General features: G+C 46.9%; 1 protein-coding gene across 1 annotated transcript in view; it reads right to left on the bottom strand.

The window, feature by feature from the left end:
* TBC1D10A (TBC1 domain family member 10A) overlaps nucleotides 1–17,595 on the bottom strand; it is a 34,963-nt gene extending 17,368 nt beyond the window's left edge. The window contains exons 1-2 of the mRNA XM_088143207.1: nucleotides 17,325–17,595; nucleotides 1,807–1,906 (exon numbers count right to left, since the gene is read on the bottom strand). Of these exons, the coding sequence (XP_087999333.1) occupies nucleotides 1,807–1,906; nucleotides 17,325–17,581 (357 nt within the window). The 5' untranslated portion in view covers nucleotides 17,582–17,595. The remainder of the gene's footprint in view (nucleotides 1–1,806; nucleotides 1,907–17,324) is intronic.
* Between the last annotated feature and the right edge of the window lie 205 nt (nucleotides 17,596–17,800).

Here is a 17,800-nt window from a genome sequence, read left to right on the forward strand (position 1 = left end):
GGTGTCTTGCTTGGGTTTTACTTAAAATGAATGCCCCATAAGCCTGTCTACTCCCTCAATGCATTCATTTCAGGAGTTATTTCATTTTCTAAAAAAAAACAGGGGGGGTATGAGAACCACCCGGCTGAAAAGGACCATTTCGATGCCTAAATTTGGCAAAGCAATGCATTATATTTAGCTCACCAGTCTGAAATGTTCCTGTTGCCAAGAGCTTTATTTCTTCAAGCTACAAAATATTACGAGGGATGGCCTGATAGAATAAGGCAGTTCTTGGGAACTTTCATCCTTACCAGCTCTGGGTTTTCTAATAACAATGATCAAGGCATACAAGAAAAAGTATTTTGTTCAAAGCCACCTGGGAGGTCCCAGCAGAGGCAAGATTCAAGCGAGGAACTTCATGGTCTATACTTCAGTTTAAGCTACCACCCCACAATGGCTAAGATATTTGTTTGGCTTTAAATTGCTTTTATTTTACACGGACGCTTGCCTTTTTTTCAACACGAATTTCAACTATATGAATCACTGCGTTTAAAAAAACCAGATGTTTATGATGCAATCAGATACACGATCAAGTCCCAAACTGAAATCCACCTTTCCAGGACAACAGGGAAAAAAAACCCAGATATTTAAGTCTGCTGAGGCAATCCAAAATAGGATGCAATTTATAGTACAACCAGCTTATAAACTGAACACGGACGTTTGCTTTTTAGGGGATTTAGACAGACTTGATGCAAGGGTATTAAAACCAACTATACCAGTGTTGTCAAACTTGGCAACTTTAAGATGTGTGGACTTCAACTCTCAGAATTGAGAGTTGCTGGCTGGGGAATTCTGCGAGTTGAAGTCCACACATCTTAAAGTTGCCAAGTTTGAGAAACATAGATCTATATAGTATCTCAGGGGCCTTTTATTCTGGAGACCTGACTGCACAAGCTCAATTCAGGTCCTGGGAGTTCCAAATTGGGCAAGTGGGACTTAATTCAGTGTTTCTGACCTGCACTTCCAGGACATGAACCTGCAAGCCCACTCTCTTCTGTGAGACCAGGGTGAAGCTGCCATAACTAAAGATGAAGCAGGCACGTAAACAGAGGAATCTGGTCTAAAAGATCCCTTCAGGGAGGTAGATAAGAAAAACAAGTCAGGAAGGAAACAAAGGAAGAAGAATGCCACCTGAACCAGACAAAGGAAGTTGGGCCTGAAACCCAATCCCAGCTAATCAACAAAGCAAGAACTTTGGGGGATAAAAAGGGGTCCTGAAGCCCACCCACTCCGTGAGTTGTCTTTGGATCCAGGCTTGGCGGCTTCTGTCCCTCTAGCTAGCGCCTGGCAGCCTAGTTGAGAAGGACATGGGTAAGTGTGATGAACGTGTGTGAGAAAGAGCATGTGTGCATTGTAACCAGAAAAGTTTTGCCGTTACTCTAAATTCACTGGCTCTCCATGTATTCCAAAGAACCTGTTGTGACTCAGTTTTCGGTTGAAAGTGACATGTCCCTAATTATTTCCCGGCCATTGACCAGGGCTGCATGTCTTGTCTGCTCTAGCCGCACCTATTTGGAAAACCCAGGTAGAAAGCAAGGGGGGATTACGAGATCCACGTGCTTCAACAGGCTGTGAGTGTGCAACCATAACCCAAACCTGGGAGCGCGTGTAACACTTCCAAGCCCATTTCTTCAAGCCCACTAATATCACCAGGGTTCTCTTGCCTGGGACAAGCACGTGATACGGAGCAAGGCTGAAGCATGCAGAGAAGTGAAGAGAGGAGGAGGAAGGTGCCGACGGCCGTGCGACATTTCTCCCGCGACTCACCTTTTTGTGTTTTTTCGCCATCCATTTGTCCCAGTTGTTAAGCATGTCCAGCCATTTCGACTCCCTCTGCCTCAGCACCTCCAACGGCACCTCCTCCAGCCTAGGAGAGCAAAGGCAGCAATTGACACAGGTGAAGTTGATGCCCTGGACTAAGCCTCGCTCTGAGAACGCGGAGACTGAGCGTGCACACTATGCTAAACCACGATGTAGTTAAACACAGCTTGTTGAAGACGTCGCAAGGGCTGGATTCACACAGCTTGCAAAGCCATAAAACACGCTCAAAGCCTTGTGGCTGGGGGTCACACAATATGTTACGGCAAAGCCAAAGAAGGTGTATTGAGCTGTGTGAACCACACCAATGGGATTTGTGGTTTATGGCTAAGCAGACCATGACATATGAACTCAGCCCCTGAATTGATCGGCACTCAAATGTACTTTGATTTTGGCCTGCAATTTCAAGTCAAGCAGGAAGAGTGCAGAACAGTATTTCCCAAGACTTCTTTAACCAGCATTTCTTTAAAAGCACTCCCTATTTCAATATTAGACTTGAAAAGAGTTACTTTCAGAGTCAGCACCACACAAGGCCTGAAAAATACACGCGTATCAGCTTGTGCCAAAGATGTAACCATGTTGCTGCAGTCAGACATCTAAAAGAGGATGGACAGAGATTGGGCAGAACTATACATACATCCCTCTGATGGATACTGATTACAACAAGGAATTGTGAGGAACAGCAAATCCTTCAGAGAGACACCAGGCAGCCTCTTTTCTGGAGAAGTCCCTCTGAGATGACTGCAGCCAGCATACTCCCCTGTGCAGCTTGGAAATGACCAGCTTAGGAAAGAGGTGGCCTTGGACATGGAGGTCAGGAAGAGAGGGAGAAAGAAGAGGACTGGCCAACAAAGAAAGAGAATGGGCTGGGAGGCAGAAGAACAGGGACCAGGCGATGAGTGATACCATAAACTTAAAAGGAGAGATAAAGGAGGTCTGTAGGAGAACGTAGATCATGGAAGGAAAACGGCTGAGTTTTCCTCTCCCCAAAGGAGGATCATGACATAAGCCTACCAGCCTGGTCTTTCCTACCCTTGATTTTTCCAACAGCCTACTTCATCAGGATCCCCTCCTGATTCCAGAAGAGTCAGAGCAAGGGAAAGCACGTCACATGCCATAATACTTTGACAGATCATCAGGTTGCTTGATGGGATTCTGGCCAATACCACCCGAGGAGGTGGACTTGAACTAACAATGGGCTGTTTGTGTTCTTAAGGAACTATCCACACTCGGGGATCACAGCAGGCCTGGACAGCATGCAGTCCTGCTTGGTTAGTTTCAACGTTCTGCAACGTACTTAGGGCATCTCTGCTCAAACAACCATTGTTTTCATGATAATCCCCCTTCTTAGAGAATCTTGGAAATTGTAGTTTGGAGGTCACACTTAGGAACTAAAGATTCTTGGCATACTCAAAACACAACTTGCAGGATTCATTTGGGAAAGACACTAAACGAGTTAAACTGGTATGAAGCCCACATTGGTGAAGGTCCGAATTCCTTATCTCAGCGCTTCCAGCTGTCTCTCTATCCCCGAAAGCAACTCAGAGCTTTCATGACATCTAAGTCGGGGCTGATACACCACACTAAGCCATGGCTTTAGCCTTACATGATTGAACAAGCGATAGTGGCCTGGTTTATAACAACGTTAAGGCATCAGGTCTGGTTTACATTCCACATTATGGTCTAGTGTGGTATGCGAACCCATGGGGTTTAATTTTGGTTTAGTGTAATGTGCCAATCCAGATACTGGTGTTGGTAACTTAGGGTATACAGCAGTGTTTCTCAACCTTGGGAGCCCTAAGCTCTGTGGTCTTCAACTCCCACAATTCCCCAGCCAGCATGCTGGCTGGGGAATTGTGGGAGTTGAAGTCCACAGAGCTTAGAGCTCCCAAAGTTGAGAAACACTGGTATACAGCTTAGCATGTGAATCCAGACAGCTGTTTTTTCAATAAATCAGTGTTAAGCTATCCAAAGCTTATGGATGTGTGTGTGTGTACCCATCCTACATTTAATACACTGAGAGGGGCTTGCACTTTTACTCCCAGCCCTAACCCTGTTATTACCTGGCCCAAGGTAACATTAAAGGAGCAAAGGAACAGCAGGGCTCCAGCTAAGCGGATTCCCAAGGTCACTAAGTCCATCTCATTCATGCACAATCTGCTTCCGACTCTGTTTTCAGAAGCTGGAGCCAGGAAACGTGAAGGCATTCAAAAAAAGGAAGTAGGCAAATCAAATCTACATCGACTTTCACTGCCGGGAGTAGTAGGTATTTTTGGAATTGCTAGCCCTGGAAGACCCAAGGCGCCATCTACTTCCTCCCTTCCCGGACCCTCCAACGGTAGCAGAAAGGAGAGGTTGACCCAGGCATGATCCTGGAGCCTCTCAACACTTGAGACAACAGATGAAGCAGCAACCAGATCTCTTGTGGCCAGACTGGACAGTTCATGGGCCTTCTTCAGGCAAAGGCAAGCATGTCTAATGTCACACAGTGTCCAACACTAGGGCCCTCTGGATTTCACACTTTCAGCCATTTTCTCCAGCTTGTAAAACATGTGTCTGTAACTGGAGGATCTGGACAAAGAATGTTCTCTGAGGGAAGAGCAAGAAATCATAATGTACTTCAGCTAACAGTTTTTTCCCAAGGGGACCACGAACCACCAGTGGATAGGGGGTAGAGAGGGATATAGCATGAAGTGTGGGAATTTTTAATCCAGGACCCCAGCAACATGTTTGGAATGGAATCGACTGCTTGGGGCTCCCAAGGAACAGGCCAGTGTCTGTCTTCATGAACAGGGGAGACAATCCACCAGGAATTGCCCAACGTTGGTTTTCATATTGGGGCTGGAGAAGGGAAAGTTGTGATGTGGTGGGCGTGTAAGAGAAGATGCAACGGCACCCCCCCCCCCAAAAGCAATTGTGATACAATCTTAGCCTCAAAAACCTTAAGTAGAGGAGACATCTTTTGGCCACCACATGTTGAAGAATATTTTAGAATATCTCTATGCAGTTATTTTGCAAAAGGGCCTTTTATGCAATTATAGACTAAAAAGCAACTCTTCTAACATTTTGGATGCTACTGAAGACCTAACTTTTCCAAAAAGGATTAGGTTGAAAGGTCTGTTATTGCCCTTTTAAATTAATATTAACTTAATTGTGGCTATTTGTTTTGCTAGGATTTTTTTAATTCAAATTTTGATTATCGCTATTATGATGTATCCCCGCATTGTTGCAACTTCAGTTAGTAAATGGTTACTTTAATGTATTTATCTTTATCACAGACACTTTAACTGTTCTGGATGTTTTTATCAATTGTTTTGTAAACAGTTATGAGTCTCAATAGATTCAATGGGATATAAGTAGAATGAATGAATGAATGAATGAATGAATGAATGAATGAATGAATGAATGAATGAATGAATACCTAGAGAGTTAAACAACTTTACCTATTTCCCACTTGGATCTTTTGGCTTTCCTCACAAAAGGTATGTTTTATTAACAGTAGGAAGTGATAGCAAGGGTTGGAAGATCCTCCTCATATCAAACAACAGCACGGCCATAAGACCAACAGCAAAACAGAATGATAAAAAATTCAAAATCCATACAGGTAAAGGGACTCTATGCATTTAGGTCTTCCATCTCACAATTCATAATATATGTAAAATGTCAATTCTTTCCTTAAGAGATCAGCAGGACCATCTTCTCTAGAAGGGTGAATCACCCACTTCAGCCCCTACGGTTGAAGGAGAACAGCATCATTGTTCTATAAATATCAAGACAATATTAAATGCACTTAACCTTGAGTTTCAAACTAGCAGTTAAGTTATACACCTGCACTGTTCACACATACCAGAACTAATACCATAGCAGGTACTCAAGTGAATGAATGTGATTTTCTTAAGCTCAAGATCACGCACATGGGTTTTATAAAACCATCCTGCCAGGATGTAACCAACTGGACACCTCCAACCTCCAGGAGTCCCGTTGAAGTCTTGATTAGGGTTACCAGGACAGGGAGACTGCCAAGAAATCTATGTGGCAGAAGTTCTGAAAACTCATAAGTCAAGCAAAGTTACACACACAACTGTCTTGCAACAGGGCTGCCTTCAAACAGAACCTGCCCCGCTCAGTTTTTTTTTTTTCAAACATTGCCAAAAAAGGAGATGCAAATTTGAAAACCAAGAATCCTGCCAAACCAGACTGAAATAAATGTGGGGCAGCCAGGGGTACACATTCCATAGATTTCTACCATGCAGCCGGTCCTGATCGAGGGTGTGGCCTTGCTGAGGATGCAGATTTCCAAATCAGGGACTTGGAGTAAGTTCCTGGAAATGCTACAGAGCAAATAGAAACTGAACCAGGAGCGGTAAACAAGAGACTTTTATCCTGCCCAAACCCTGTCCGGTTGGAAGCAGCCTTAAGGTTTGGGGCTTTCCAAACACTGGCTTGGTTTTGTCAGACCGGTGGAATCACCGTTCATCTGCCAGCCCTGGAATTCCTGCTGATGGGAAATTGACATCCAGTTCTGAGTCACCTCTTCTCCCCCACCCAAAACCTAGACACCATCAGAAGTCTAAGTGAAGAAGTTGTACAGAATGCTTAAAGAACTGGGCTGAGGTTTCAGCTCCAGAAAATGGCACCCTTGTTGTTGGACCACCAAGCCCCTGGCCAGAATGGCCAACAGTGAGGGATTCTGGGAGAGGTAGTTCAACAACGTATAGAGAGCCAAATGCTGTGCACCCTTGTTCTAAGGAAAGCAGGAGCCCCAATGAGTGATTTATTCAACCCACCTGAAATCTCCCTTCCCACAGTTACGTGAAGCTCCTAAGAATCAGAAGACCTACAGAACCATTTCTCAGTTGCCCATATAGACTTGAAGTATGGAGAAAGGACTATGGGGGGCACTAAAACTCAGCATTAAAAAGCTAGGAGTCTGGTAGCATTTTTTCCAAGCAACCCGTTTTATTCAAAGGCATAAGCTTCAGCTCATTTCATAAGAGGCACTCCATGCCTTTGAATAAAATGTGCTAGCTGGAAAAGGTGCCACCAGACTCCTCCTGATTTTTGGCTACCACAAACTAACACGCCTCTCTTCCTACACCATTAAAAAGCTAAGTAGAGTTGGACCTGGTTAGTATTTGGATGGGAGGATTTCAGGGCTGCAAGTTAGATGGGAAAGTGAAGTAACATCCTAGAAGATAGGAGTGGCAACCCACTTCTGTTGCCATAAAAACTACGTGAACATGTCTATGTCATCACAGCAGTGAAGCTGGAGTCAAAGAAGGTTTTGCTTCTACAGACCTCAAGACTTTAATTTTCATCTTCCCACACCAGATCTTTCCTAGACACAGGACAGATGGGTTCCCTCCGTATTGCCAAAAGAAAAAGAAAAAAAAAACCTTTCTCTTCACTCTCAGAAAAGATCCTATGGAGAATAAAGCCATCAAAGGTTACTAATTGTAATGGAAGTATTGATTTTACTGATGCCATCCTGGTGAGTAGCATAGCAGTTAAAGTGTTGAGAGGCAGGGAAGACCCACATTAAAATCTATACTCAACCACAGAACGTGCAGGAAAACTTTGGCTCAGCTATTCTCTCACAGCTCAATCTACTTCACAGCACTGTTCTGCGGAGGAATAAGAGGAGAACATGATGTCTGCCACCTTGAGCTTCCAGAGAAAGCATGAGAAATTAGCTTTGAGCAGTTACAATACAACGCTACTGCCCATATGGAAGACAGCAAACCTTTGAAAAGCAAACACTGGGGAACATGATCTAGAAGATGCCACCATCCATGTAAAGGTCCTCTTCTTGGGACATGGGATTCTTCTCTTCTACTGAGAAGATCCCTATTCAGCATTCAGGTATTTCCTCTCCTTACAAAGTAAGGGAGGTAAGGGCAGTGTTTCAAGCAGCATTTAAACTTTTTGAAATCTTTGCTTTAGGGAGGGGAGGGGAGGGGAACCTTAACAGCTTAATTGGAAGACCAGACTGACTGATTTCAATCATCCCTCAATCGCTTTTTCCAAGAACTTCAGGAGGTCTTCTCTTTTATCCTCACCGTTGCTGGGTGAAGTGGGCAAGATTCAGAGAGACAAAATTCCACAAACTTTGTAGCTGAGTGCCAGGGGCCAAGCTAGCTGGGGATGATGGGAGTTGAAATCTAGTACAAAACACTAGAGGATGTCAGGTTAGGAATGGTTGCTTCAAACCCTCCCGGTTCCTTCCAATGTGACTGTGAATCAGAGAGGAGGACAAGGTTTTGCATACATGCTTCTCAAGACGTTCAGATGGTCCAGCAAGTCCATGCTTGAACCTGACTGTGTAACAGAATCCGTTTTCTAATTGTGCTGATCAACATTGTGTAATTTCTCTCAACTGCTGAGTTTTATGTTTTTTGTATACATTTTTACTCTTGTTAATATCGTTAGCCACCCAGAGTCACACACATGAGATGGGTGGTGAATACATAAATAAATAAATAGGTTCCTGCTGAATTTGCCTACAGGAACGTGATGCTGGGGCTGGGGGGGCGGGGGGAGAGATAAAGTTGCTTTCTTGAGGAAACACGAGCCAAACAGCAGTTAACGCACTGAAATCCTATACTTGAAAGAGAAAAATCAATTGATACTACTTGATAAAGACAAGACAAAAAAGATTCTGGAACTTGGAGAGCCCCCAAGAAGCAACTTAATTTCCCACTAAACAGAAGACCCAGCAGGTTTGACTCCTTTACACCCCTCCATTTAGCTGGGGCAGGTTCTCTGTTCTGCTGGCCATACTCCCATCCTGGGTGCCAGGACTGCTAAAAAAGCAAGAACCGCTGATCTCTCCAGTTTTCAACATTTAGCTGAAGCCCTCTCCTTGGCTGACGGGTCTGGCTGGCTCACATTTCATGGTGCCACAGTGACAAGCAAGGTCAGATTTTTGCCCCACCGGTTTTGCAGAGGTTGTTTGAGGGAAGAAACTATCGCCCAAGTAACCTGTTACGTGAGAAAGGGGAACAGAGGTGGAGAAAGTTAATTAAACAGAAGAACTTGCTCAGTGAAGCTACTTAGGGAAGGCATGCATTCAATGGCGTTCCCTTGCCATCTGGGCATCAAAGTAACCTCAAAATTCAACATCCCAAGAGCTGTTCCACTTCTTAGCCAATATGTGCCCCATTCTGTTGGGGAATTATCTGGCTGGTTGCCGAGATGTCAGAGAACACATCGGGGTGCCATTAGCCCAACTGCTGTGATTGCCAGCAAATCTGTGCTACAGAGAAGCAGGGGTGTAAAATGGCTTAGAAAAAAAGGTGCCTTTAAAGAAAAAACAACATTAAAGAAAAAAACATCAGACCGAAGGCAACGGCTGCAGCGAGTTAAAAAAAAAAAAGAACCACCAGCTGGGAGATGGGCAGAAAACAGAGCTTCAAATAATCAACTCAAAAGGTGAGGCACTGCATTAAAAGAAAAATTGTACAAGCCTTTGGTGATGGGTTCTCTGGCACCAGGTTGATCACACCAGAAAATCCAGAGTGCCCTCGGCCAGTGAGCTTTGCAAACTAGCTCCTAGAAATCAAACACTGCTGTTTTCAAACCCTCTTGGAACAAGGAAGGAAGGAAGGAAGGAAGGAAGGAAGGAAGGAAGGAAGGAAGGAAGGAAGGAAGGAAGGAAGGAAGGAAGGAAGGAAGGAAGGAAGGAAGGAAGGAAGGAAGGGAGACAGACAGAAAGAGAGAGAGAGAGAGAGAAAGAAAGAAAGAGAGAGAGAGAGAGAGAGAGAGAAAGAAAGAAAGAAAGAAAGAAAGAAAGAGAGAGAGAGAGAGAGAGAGAGAGAAAGAAAGAGAGAGAGAGAGAGAAAGAGAAAGAAAGAGAGAGAGAGAGAGAGAAAGAGAGAGAGAGAGAGAAAGAAAGAGAGAGAGAGAGAAAGAGAGAGAGAGAGAGAGAGAGAGAAAGAAAGAGAGAAAGCAAGCAAGCTTATCTACCATATTTCAGTGGATTTGGCCTTTCATCATTCATTTGCCTGATTTCATTATTTCAGAATTAGAAGAGCACTAATGCTGCAATTGTAGGATTATAAGTAGTATGCATAAAGTTCCAGACATCATGGGCCTATTCTAATATAACAGACGTTAATGCCTTTGCCCGCCGGTAATTATGAACTGGCTCTACTACAAACCTTTAGCACTCAGTTTTACACACTGATCTTTGTTCGGCCTTTTGCGCACTGCTGGACTAGCCGCATAACAAATTCTTTGTTTTAAAAAAAAAAAAGACACCAGTCACATAGCTTACTTCTTTGGAGAAAAGTTCACAGTTGAAAAGCAGAGTTGAAAAGCTGGAGTTGAAAAACACTCTGCTTCCCTGTTTTTTATCAAGAGTACCTTCTTGCAACTAGACCCCAATTCCATTTAAAGAGCCAGATGGCATATTAATACAGTCTTAAATGGAGGGTGTCCCACTTCGGGCTTACTTTTAAGCCTCTATTTGCTCCCCAGATGCTCAACTGTCATAATCCTTTAAAAGGTTGGTTTTTTCCCTAGCTGCTGATATGGAACAGAGGGGGACAGGCTGCTGATAAATCCCATTTAAAAATATGTTACTTACATGAAAAACTATACAAGCACTGACAAAGCCTGGGGGAAGGACAGACCCCCAAGGTAATAATTAAAAACGACAGATGCCCAGAAGCTGAAATCTCTCTCGCTGTGTCTGTCTCCAGGCACAGGGAATGGAAGAAAGAAGGCATGCCCCACCCTGAAATACTGAGATCTCAAAACCAGGGCCTGTATCTTTTATAAACAACCATTCACCAGTGATGAACTGACCTGGAGACTTTGCAAGAAGCAGATTCCCCTTTCTATTATGACCAGGAAGAGTTTTGCTCCCATATTCTCAGTTCTGTTCCAATGGGGATTCATATAAACTCCTAATAGCTTTTCTACTGGCACCCTTTTAAGCGATGGGTTCAAAAGGGGTTCAGAAAAAAGGCACGGAGGCACGACTAGCTGCAGACGCTCATCTACCTGCTTGGATAAGAACGGGAGAAAACCTGTTTGAAAGCTGGAGAAGGCCCCCAAAGAGGAGAGCTTTGAGATTTTAATGCTGCGTCTTTGTTCGCCCCTTCTGATCTCCAGTTCGGGTTATATAGGCACTATGTGGTTCCAGATTCAAGGCGGTGCAAGATTTAAGCTCCTCCCTACAAAAAAAAAATATCCTGAATTTTTTTTTCCGCAGCAAGACCAAGGCTGTCCATCTCATTTTCTCTTCCTTAATCCTGCCAGCGTTCCAGCTGATGAGGTCTTCCAAACTCCAGGCACCTATCCAAGCAGGATGTCTTTGGGCTCTGCCACGGCGGCCTGTGCTCTTCCCTAATCTTTGTTTTGCTCGCTCGCTCGCTGTTTTGTCACTATCTTTCCTGGAAACAAAACAGGCTGGAGCCAAACAGTATTTCAAGCGCAGCGCCCAGGCATCTGGGACAGGTAATGGATCCCTTCCGGTTGACGGACAGGATGTCGCAGCTGTAACGTTCGGGCCTCCGTGAGCAGGAAAGGGGTAAATGGTGCTGTGTGCGCAGGAATGCAGATTGAACCCGTGAAGGTAATGAGAAATGCTGAATTTCTCTTAGGCACCAGGGAAATTCAGCTGAACCACCAGGCTGGGCCTAGCTACCATACCGAAGCCCGTTGAAAAGACAGAAATTTAGCCGTTAACTGGAGAAGCTGTTGGGATCCAGCTTTGCAAATTTCATCCACTTGGGTTTGCTCACTTTTAAGGCCTGTATTTGCAACGATAGTGGCTAGAAACAGGGTCTATTATTTGATGGAGATTTGCCACTCTCTAGGCTGGATATGGACTTTGTTAAGGAAACAGCCACACACCAGTTAGCCCAGTGTTTCTCAACCTCAGCAACTTTAAGACGTGCGGACTCCAACTCCCAGAATTCCCCAGCCAGCATGGCTGGCTGGGGAATTCTGGGAGCTGGAGTCCGCACGTCTTAAAGTTGCTGAGGTTGAGAAACACTGGATTAGCCTTTAAAACTGAGCTCCAATTTCTTGCCTTGTCAGCAGTCAACCTTTAGAATAAACACTTAGTGTGAAAAAATGTGTTTTTTTTGTCCTCGGGCCGTTTAACCGAAGGAAGCCCTATGAGAAAGCTTGAATTTGTCCACATCTTGCTAGCAAGCAAGGAGCTTTCGGAGATGAAAAAGCCCAGAGAAAGCATGAAAACACACCACCTTTAATCAAACTCTGATAATAAAGGGGCTCAGGAAAGCGAGCTTGTCGAAAGAGACTGCCGGCACCTGGGCGGCTTGATAAAGGCTTCAAAAACATTTCAGGAGGGAGTGTAAGCCAAGGTTAAAAGTGGAAAACAATATTATTTCACCTGAATAGCACTTTAATGTGTGTTTTTGAAAACCATCTTGCCGCACCCGGAAGAAGCACTGTAATATGTTATTTTCATTTCTGAAATGTGAATTAGGATTGCATTTTTTGGGAGTTAGGCCAGGACACTAAAGAAGTGTTTGGGTTTTAGTCAAGAATTCCAGGCTTACATTATTATTAGATTCTTAGATACACACACAGACACAAGATTAACTCAAGGGGATGAACGTACCTAGTATTCTTGCCTAATTTCCCCATAACAACCCTGTGAGGTGGGTTGGGCTGAAAGAAAGTGATTGTCCCAAAGTCACCCAGCTGGCTTTCGTGCCTAAGGGAGGCCTAGGACTCACACTGTGTGTGTAATTGCCTTCGTTTCTGTTTCAACATCTCCAAAGCTTTCATTTTCTAAGGGACTTTTTTAACCCACAGACAATGCTTCACAGCTAACACTACGTAATACTGTAGGGCAAACAGCGGACACTGAAGGAGACAAAGTTCGGGCAGACAACGAGCCTCCGATGCTGAGATTTTTTTAAACGGGCGTCCGCAGGAACTGCAGACCCGTCGTGGAATTATGATGCGTTTTAAACCCAGTATGACACCTCTGTTTAGGTACCCTAATGAAAGGGGAGCCTCCTTCCTTCCCAGAACAGACTGGGGAATACATCCAAAGTGTTGGAATCACGACTGGCCCAACTTCATAATCCAGAGCAGTAAAGGACAAGAGACTCTCTTGACTTTTTTCCGGCTGAAATCTGGGTAGTCAAGCTTCAGGATGTTATCCTGGTCCTTGACAGCGTAAGATAAAATTTTCACCGCCGTTATAAAAAAAATCAACATAAAAATATTGTCGCTGTCATTAAAAACAAAAGGAGAAATACAATTCAGAATGTAGGAGGAATATATAAGAGGAGAAACTTCAAGACACTCTTGAAAGACATCTTTCTGACTATCAGTAGCAAGTACTCCATTAGTTGCTACCAAGAGTAAAACTGCCAACTAGAAATAGGACAAGGGAGAGCACTTTAGCAATAGGCTTACAAGTGGAATACATCTGGATGTCTATATACTGGCAGAGAAATTAGGGTGTAGTAATGCTTTATGGATCTTACACAATGCTGTTCAAAACTGTTCAACTTTACAAAGCGATTATAGTAATACACGCATATATGCATGTATTCATAAAAAATTGACTTGAGTAACTCGGTATTCCAATCAAAAGTGGAAACTCTTGGATATTCTTGGTGTGGCAACAAGATCACCCAGCAAGGGAGTTCTTATATATGTGACAAAGAAACTGTAGGCCAAGCAGACCTGAGATATGCTGCTTTTTCCTTGGCTGCTGCTTATCATCTCTGCTCACACATACGAGTTATTCCTCCTTCACGTGGACAGCTCTCATGCTGGGAAAACCTCCCACAGACTTTTATGTTGGCGCTGAGTTTCTCAAGACTGCTCTAAACGTCGTACAAACCCTGATCAGCCAGAAATGCTATCTCTTCCCACCCTGCTGCTCCAAAGTGGCAAACACTTACATCTCTGTAAATCTCTGACTTTTCAGATGAGCCTTAATTCAGTTCTCTTCCTATACGTACCAGATTTATTCCCACTACTTCAAATAATAGTGTTAATTCAGTCATTCATCCATGCCAGGTCCCTAGAGCACCATTTTTCTTGCTAGATTCAGCCTGCCCTGCAGTGTTTCTCAACCTTGGCCACTTGAAGAGGTGTGGCCTTCAACTCCCAGAATTCCCCAGCCATCTGTGCTGGCTGGGGAATTCTGGGAGTTGAAGGCCACACCTCTTCAAGTGGCCAAGGTTGAGAAACACTGCTGTGCTATATCATCCCTGGAAGGTTTCTACCCTATGCAAATGCCTTTTCCAACCAAGACATCTTCACCATCTTTCTGCCAGGAATAAGACCCTGTCATTTCACATTGCTAGCAAAAGGAAACCCCCTCCCAGCTATTCTTTCCGCTAAGATTCTTCGGCGGAAACCGAGAGAAACAGCAGGACAGTGCAAGCCCTTTCTAATTAGCAGTAACATTTAGTAGGCTAGTTGTGGAGGGAGGGGTCCGAAGAGATGAGAAAACACTTCTTCTTTTAGACCTCACCCAGACCATGTCATCCAATTATAAGCTGAGTCGCCTTCTCTTCTGTTTTGCAGTCGTTGCTCCCTTACTTCTAAACTCTAGGGCAGAACTGTTACTCCCCACAGCAAAGAAGAACTGGGTTAAGTTTACAAGAGTGCCCTGAACTTCCCCTCCAGGCACTGTCTCACCTATGCTGGGGAAGTGCTTGTAATTTTTAATCAACTCACCGAATTGCTAGATTAGAGGTTTTCCACTCCCTTGCTCCCTTCCAGAGCTGTGAATCAGCCTTGCCAATTTCACTTCTCCCTTCCGGAGGCAAAAGTGCTGAAATTGACAAGGCAGGTTTTTGTACCAGAGGATTTCTTTAGAGCAGCGTGGCACAACCTTGGCAGCTTTAAGACTTCAACTCCCAGAATTCCCCAGCCAGCAAGCTCTTCACTTTCTGCAAGCTAGACAGACCTTTTGCCTTGCCCTGAAAGCGCCTCCTGGTTGCCTTTGATTTTTATTAGCTTCCTTCACTTCAGACTGGAAAACAGCTGTTTCTTATCACAACCTGCTCCTCTCCTGAAAAGCAACATTAACACACAGACAACAGAAGAGCACTAACCTTCCCTTTCATAGCAAGGCATCCCCACCTCTTGGAAAGAGCAGAGAGGGAGCAAAAATCATCTTATTCTGCTATCAAGCAGAAAAGCCTTTCTAAACTAGCAGAAGGGCTGAATTCTCCATTCTGACAGCAAGCCACAAATGATTAACCCCCATGCTAGCCTAGCAAACCAGAGAGCTGATTTTAAATGCGGCGGGGGGGGGGGGAGGAGTTGAAAGAGAGTTTAATGCACAACTGTTTTGCATCATCACACAAGGGCTCGACCAGAACAGGTATCCCTAGTTGCTCACGTGATCAGTCTTAAAAAAACTACCCCATCTATGTCAGTGGAATATTAATCATTTCCCAGGCCTGCTTCTCCAGCTCTTCTTAGTACAAGGCACCTTGTCTCAGCCTCCATCCAAGAGGATTTGGTACTGCCAAAAACCAGGCTACAGAAACATTTTCTCAAGCACAAACAGCCTCTCTCAACAGAAAGGCTGGAAAAGAAACACAAAGCATTAAGGCCCACTTCTCTGCTGGACCACGGGTACAGATGCTTGAACATCACTGCCTGTTAAACCAGGATTAGCCCCAAAGTGAAGGCTTATTCAAAAGATTTTCAGCGGGTTTCACAAATCAGTAAGCAGTTGGAGCTGGCCAACTTGCTCTGTCCCATAATCTCCAACACTCACCCCAAAATAAAGCCTTGCTAAGCAACTGGGCCCTCTTCTGAGTTCTCCCCCCCTGCCCTGAAACCAACCCCAGACGACACCATTCAGACCACACGGGCGGCTTGCTCTGTCTTGGAAAACTAACTTCGGTTTCCCCTTTTCTGGGCTACTTCTTTCTTTGTTGACATCTGTTTTCCCTTCTATATTTTTCAGTGCTTTCGTTTTAAAAACTTGGATTGCTTTATGTACATTGCGTACCGTACCCAGAGAATTTCACATTAGTGGAGTTGTTAGAAATAAAGTAAACAGACCACCTTTGGAAAGACTAAAAGGTGAAGACAGATTATAGTCCCACTGACTGCATTGGCCTAGTTGCTCTTAACCAGGTTACTGAATTAACCCGTTTGCAGAGTACATTGCTACTGAGTTTAGTAACAGCAAGCCAACATCCCCTTCTTTTCTTAATTTCAGGAGAGAGCAAAGGGCTTTAGTCAGGCTCAGAAACAACAGCCTATAAGCTTTGAAAAGGAGAATGCCCCTGAGCACGTGAAGAGTGCCTTCCCCCTATGTCCAGGCTCTGGTGGGCTCCAGAAGGGAAGGGTGGGGGAGCTGAGGCCTCCCCCAGGATGGCTACAGCCCCTCTTGGGCAGCCGTTCTGGGCAAACTCAAGGCCTCCAGCTATGTGTGGACGGGACTAGTCCCAAATAAGACGCAGAAGACCCTCCCGGTGCCGCTTTGTGCCCGAGTTGCTCAGGCGGACCCCAACGGAGACGTGCAGGAGCATCTCTGCCAGCAGGAAAGGAGTCTCCCGCCCCACCCAGCTGGCCTGCAGAGGCGAAGAGGCGGCCCCTGGTCTACCCCCGGCCCAAGGATTGACCCTCTGGGGTCCCCCACATCAGGCCGTGGCAACCGGGGCCTCTCGAGGTCCCGGGTTCAGCTCCGGCGGCTGCTCTCTTCAGCTGGCTTCCAGAGCAGCCTCCTCGCGAGGAGCCCTGAGTCAGGCTGCAGGAATCACCCCAGCCGTGCCCCAAATGGCACCACCGCGGAAGCCGGTTTGTTAAAGAAAAGGGAACAGCAGGATCGCAGGCAAGCCGAGAGAAAGACGGCCGGAGCCTGCGAGGGAGGACCGGCTCGGCTGAGTCTGGAAAACGGGGCCAAAGTACGTGGCGAGGTGCCCGCTCGGCCCCCTGCAAGAGGGCCCCTGCCACGGAGGGAGGGCCCGTTCTCCCACGCCCCCACCCGGGCCCCTGAGATGCCCCCTCAGTCAAAGCGCTGCTTGTGGCAAGACCCCACCCAGCCCGCCCCCCAGCGCCACCCCACGCCCCTCCCCAGCAAGGGACCCCCCCCACAAGCCGAATCCACCACCCCATAACAGCACCCCGGCCCACAGCACGAGTCCCACTCCTCCCTCTCTGGCAGCAGCGCCCTGCCCGTGGCAAGAGGGCCACCTCACCCAAGAGCACCCCTGCCCATAGCAAGAGTGCCGCTCCATCTCCCCGCTCAGCAAGAGCACCCCTGCCGTGGCAAGAGTGCCCCTGCCCACGGCAAGGGCACCACTGCACCCCCCGAGAGTTCCTCTCCCCACGGCGCGAGTGCCACGCCACCCCATGGCAAGAATGCCGCTCCATCCACTCCCCACAAAAGCGCCCCGGCCCATGGCAAGGGCACCACTCCACCCCGACAGTGCCCCTGCCCATGGCAAGAGTGCCACTCCACCCACCCCCGCCCAGCACCCCTGCCCGCCACTCACGGCGCCTCCGGCGGGTCGCCCGCGTCGTGCCCATCGGCCACCAGGAAGCCGAACTTGTCGACGCGCCGCTCGCCGCCGCCGCCGCCGTCGCCCGCCGAGCTCTGCGAGTCCAGCTCGCCGCCCTCCTGCTCCTGCTCCTGCTCCTGCTCGGCCGTGTCGTCGTCGTCCTGGGCGGCCAGCGGGGCGCGGGGCTCCGACGAGCCCATCCCGTCGGCGCGGAGCCTCCTCCCGCCGCTGCCGCCGCGGCTCTGGGCCATCGCCGCCCCCTCAGCGGCAGCGGCGGCGGCGGCGGCGGGGCGGCCGCGCCCATTGGCTGAGCCGCCGCCACGCCCGCCCCCCGCCGCGGACATTGGCCGGGCCGCTTCGGCGGCCGCCGCGCCCTAGGCCGCCCGCGCTGCCAATCCGGCCCTTCGTCCCTCCCCTCGCTGAGTGGCGGGGGCCGCCGGCCAATGGCGCGTTCTCTCCTCCGCCCCGCC

This window comes from Python bivittatus, unplaced genomic scaffold (assembly GCF_059951505.1).
Source record: "Python bivittatus isolate LINGU-HERP-01145 unplaced genomic scaffold, Pbiv_v1 ctg000280_np1212, whole genome shotgun sequence".
In the NCBI taxonomy this organism is placed as follows: domain Eukaryota; kingdom Metazoa; phylum Chordata; class Lepidosauria; order Squamata; family Pythonidae; genus Python; species Python bivittatus.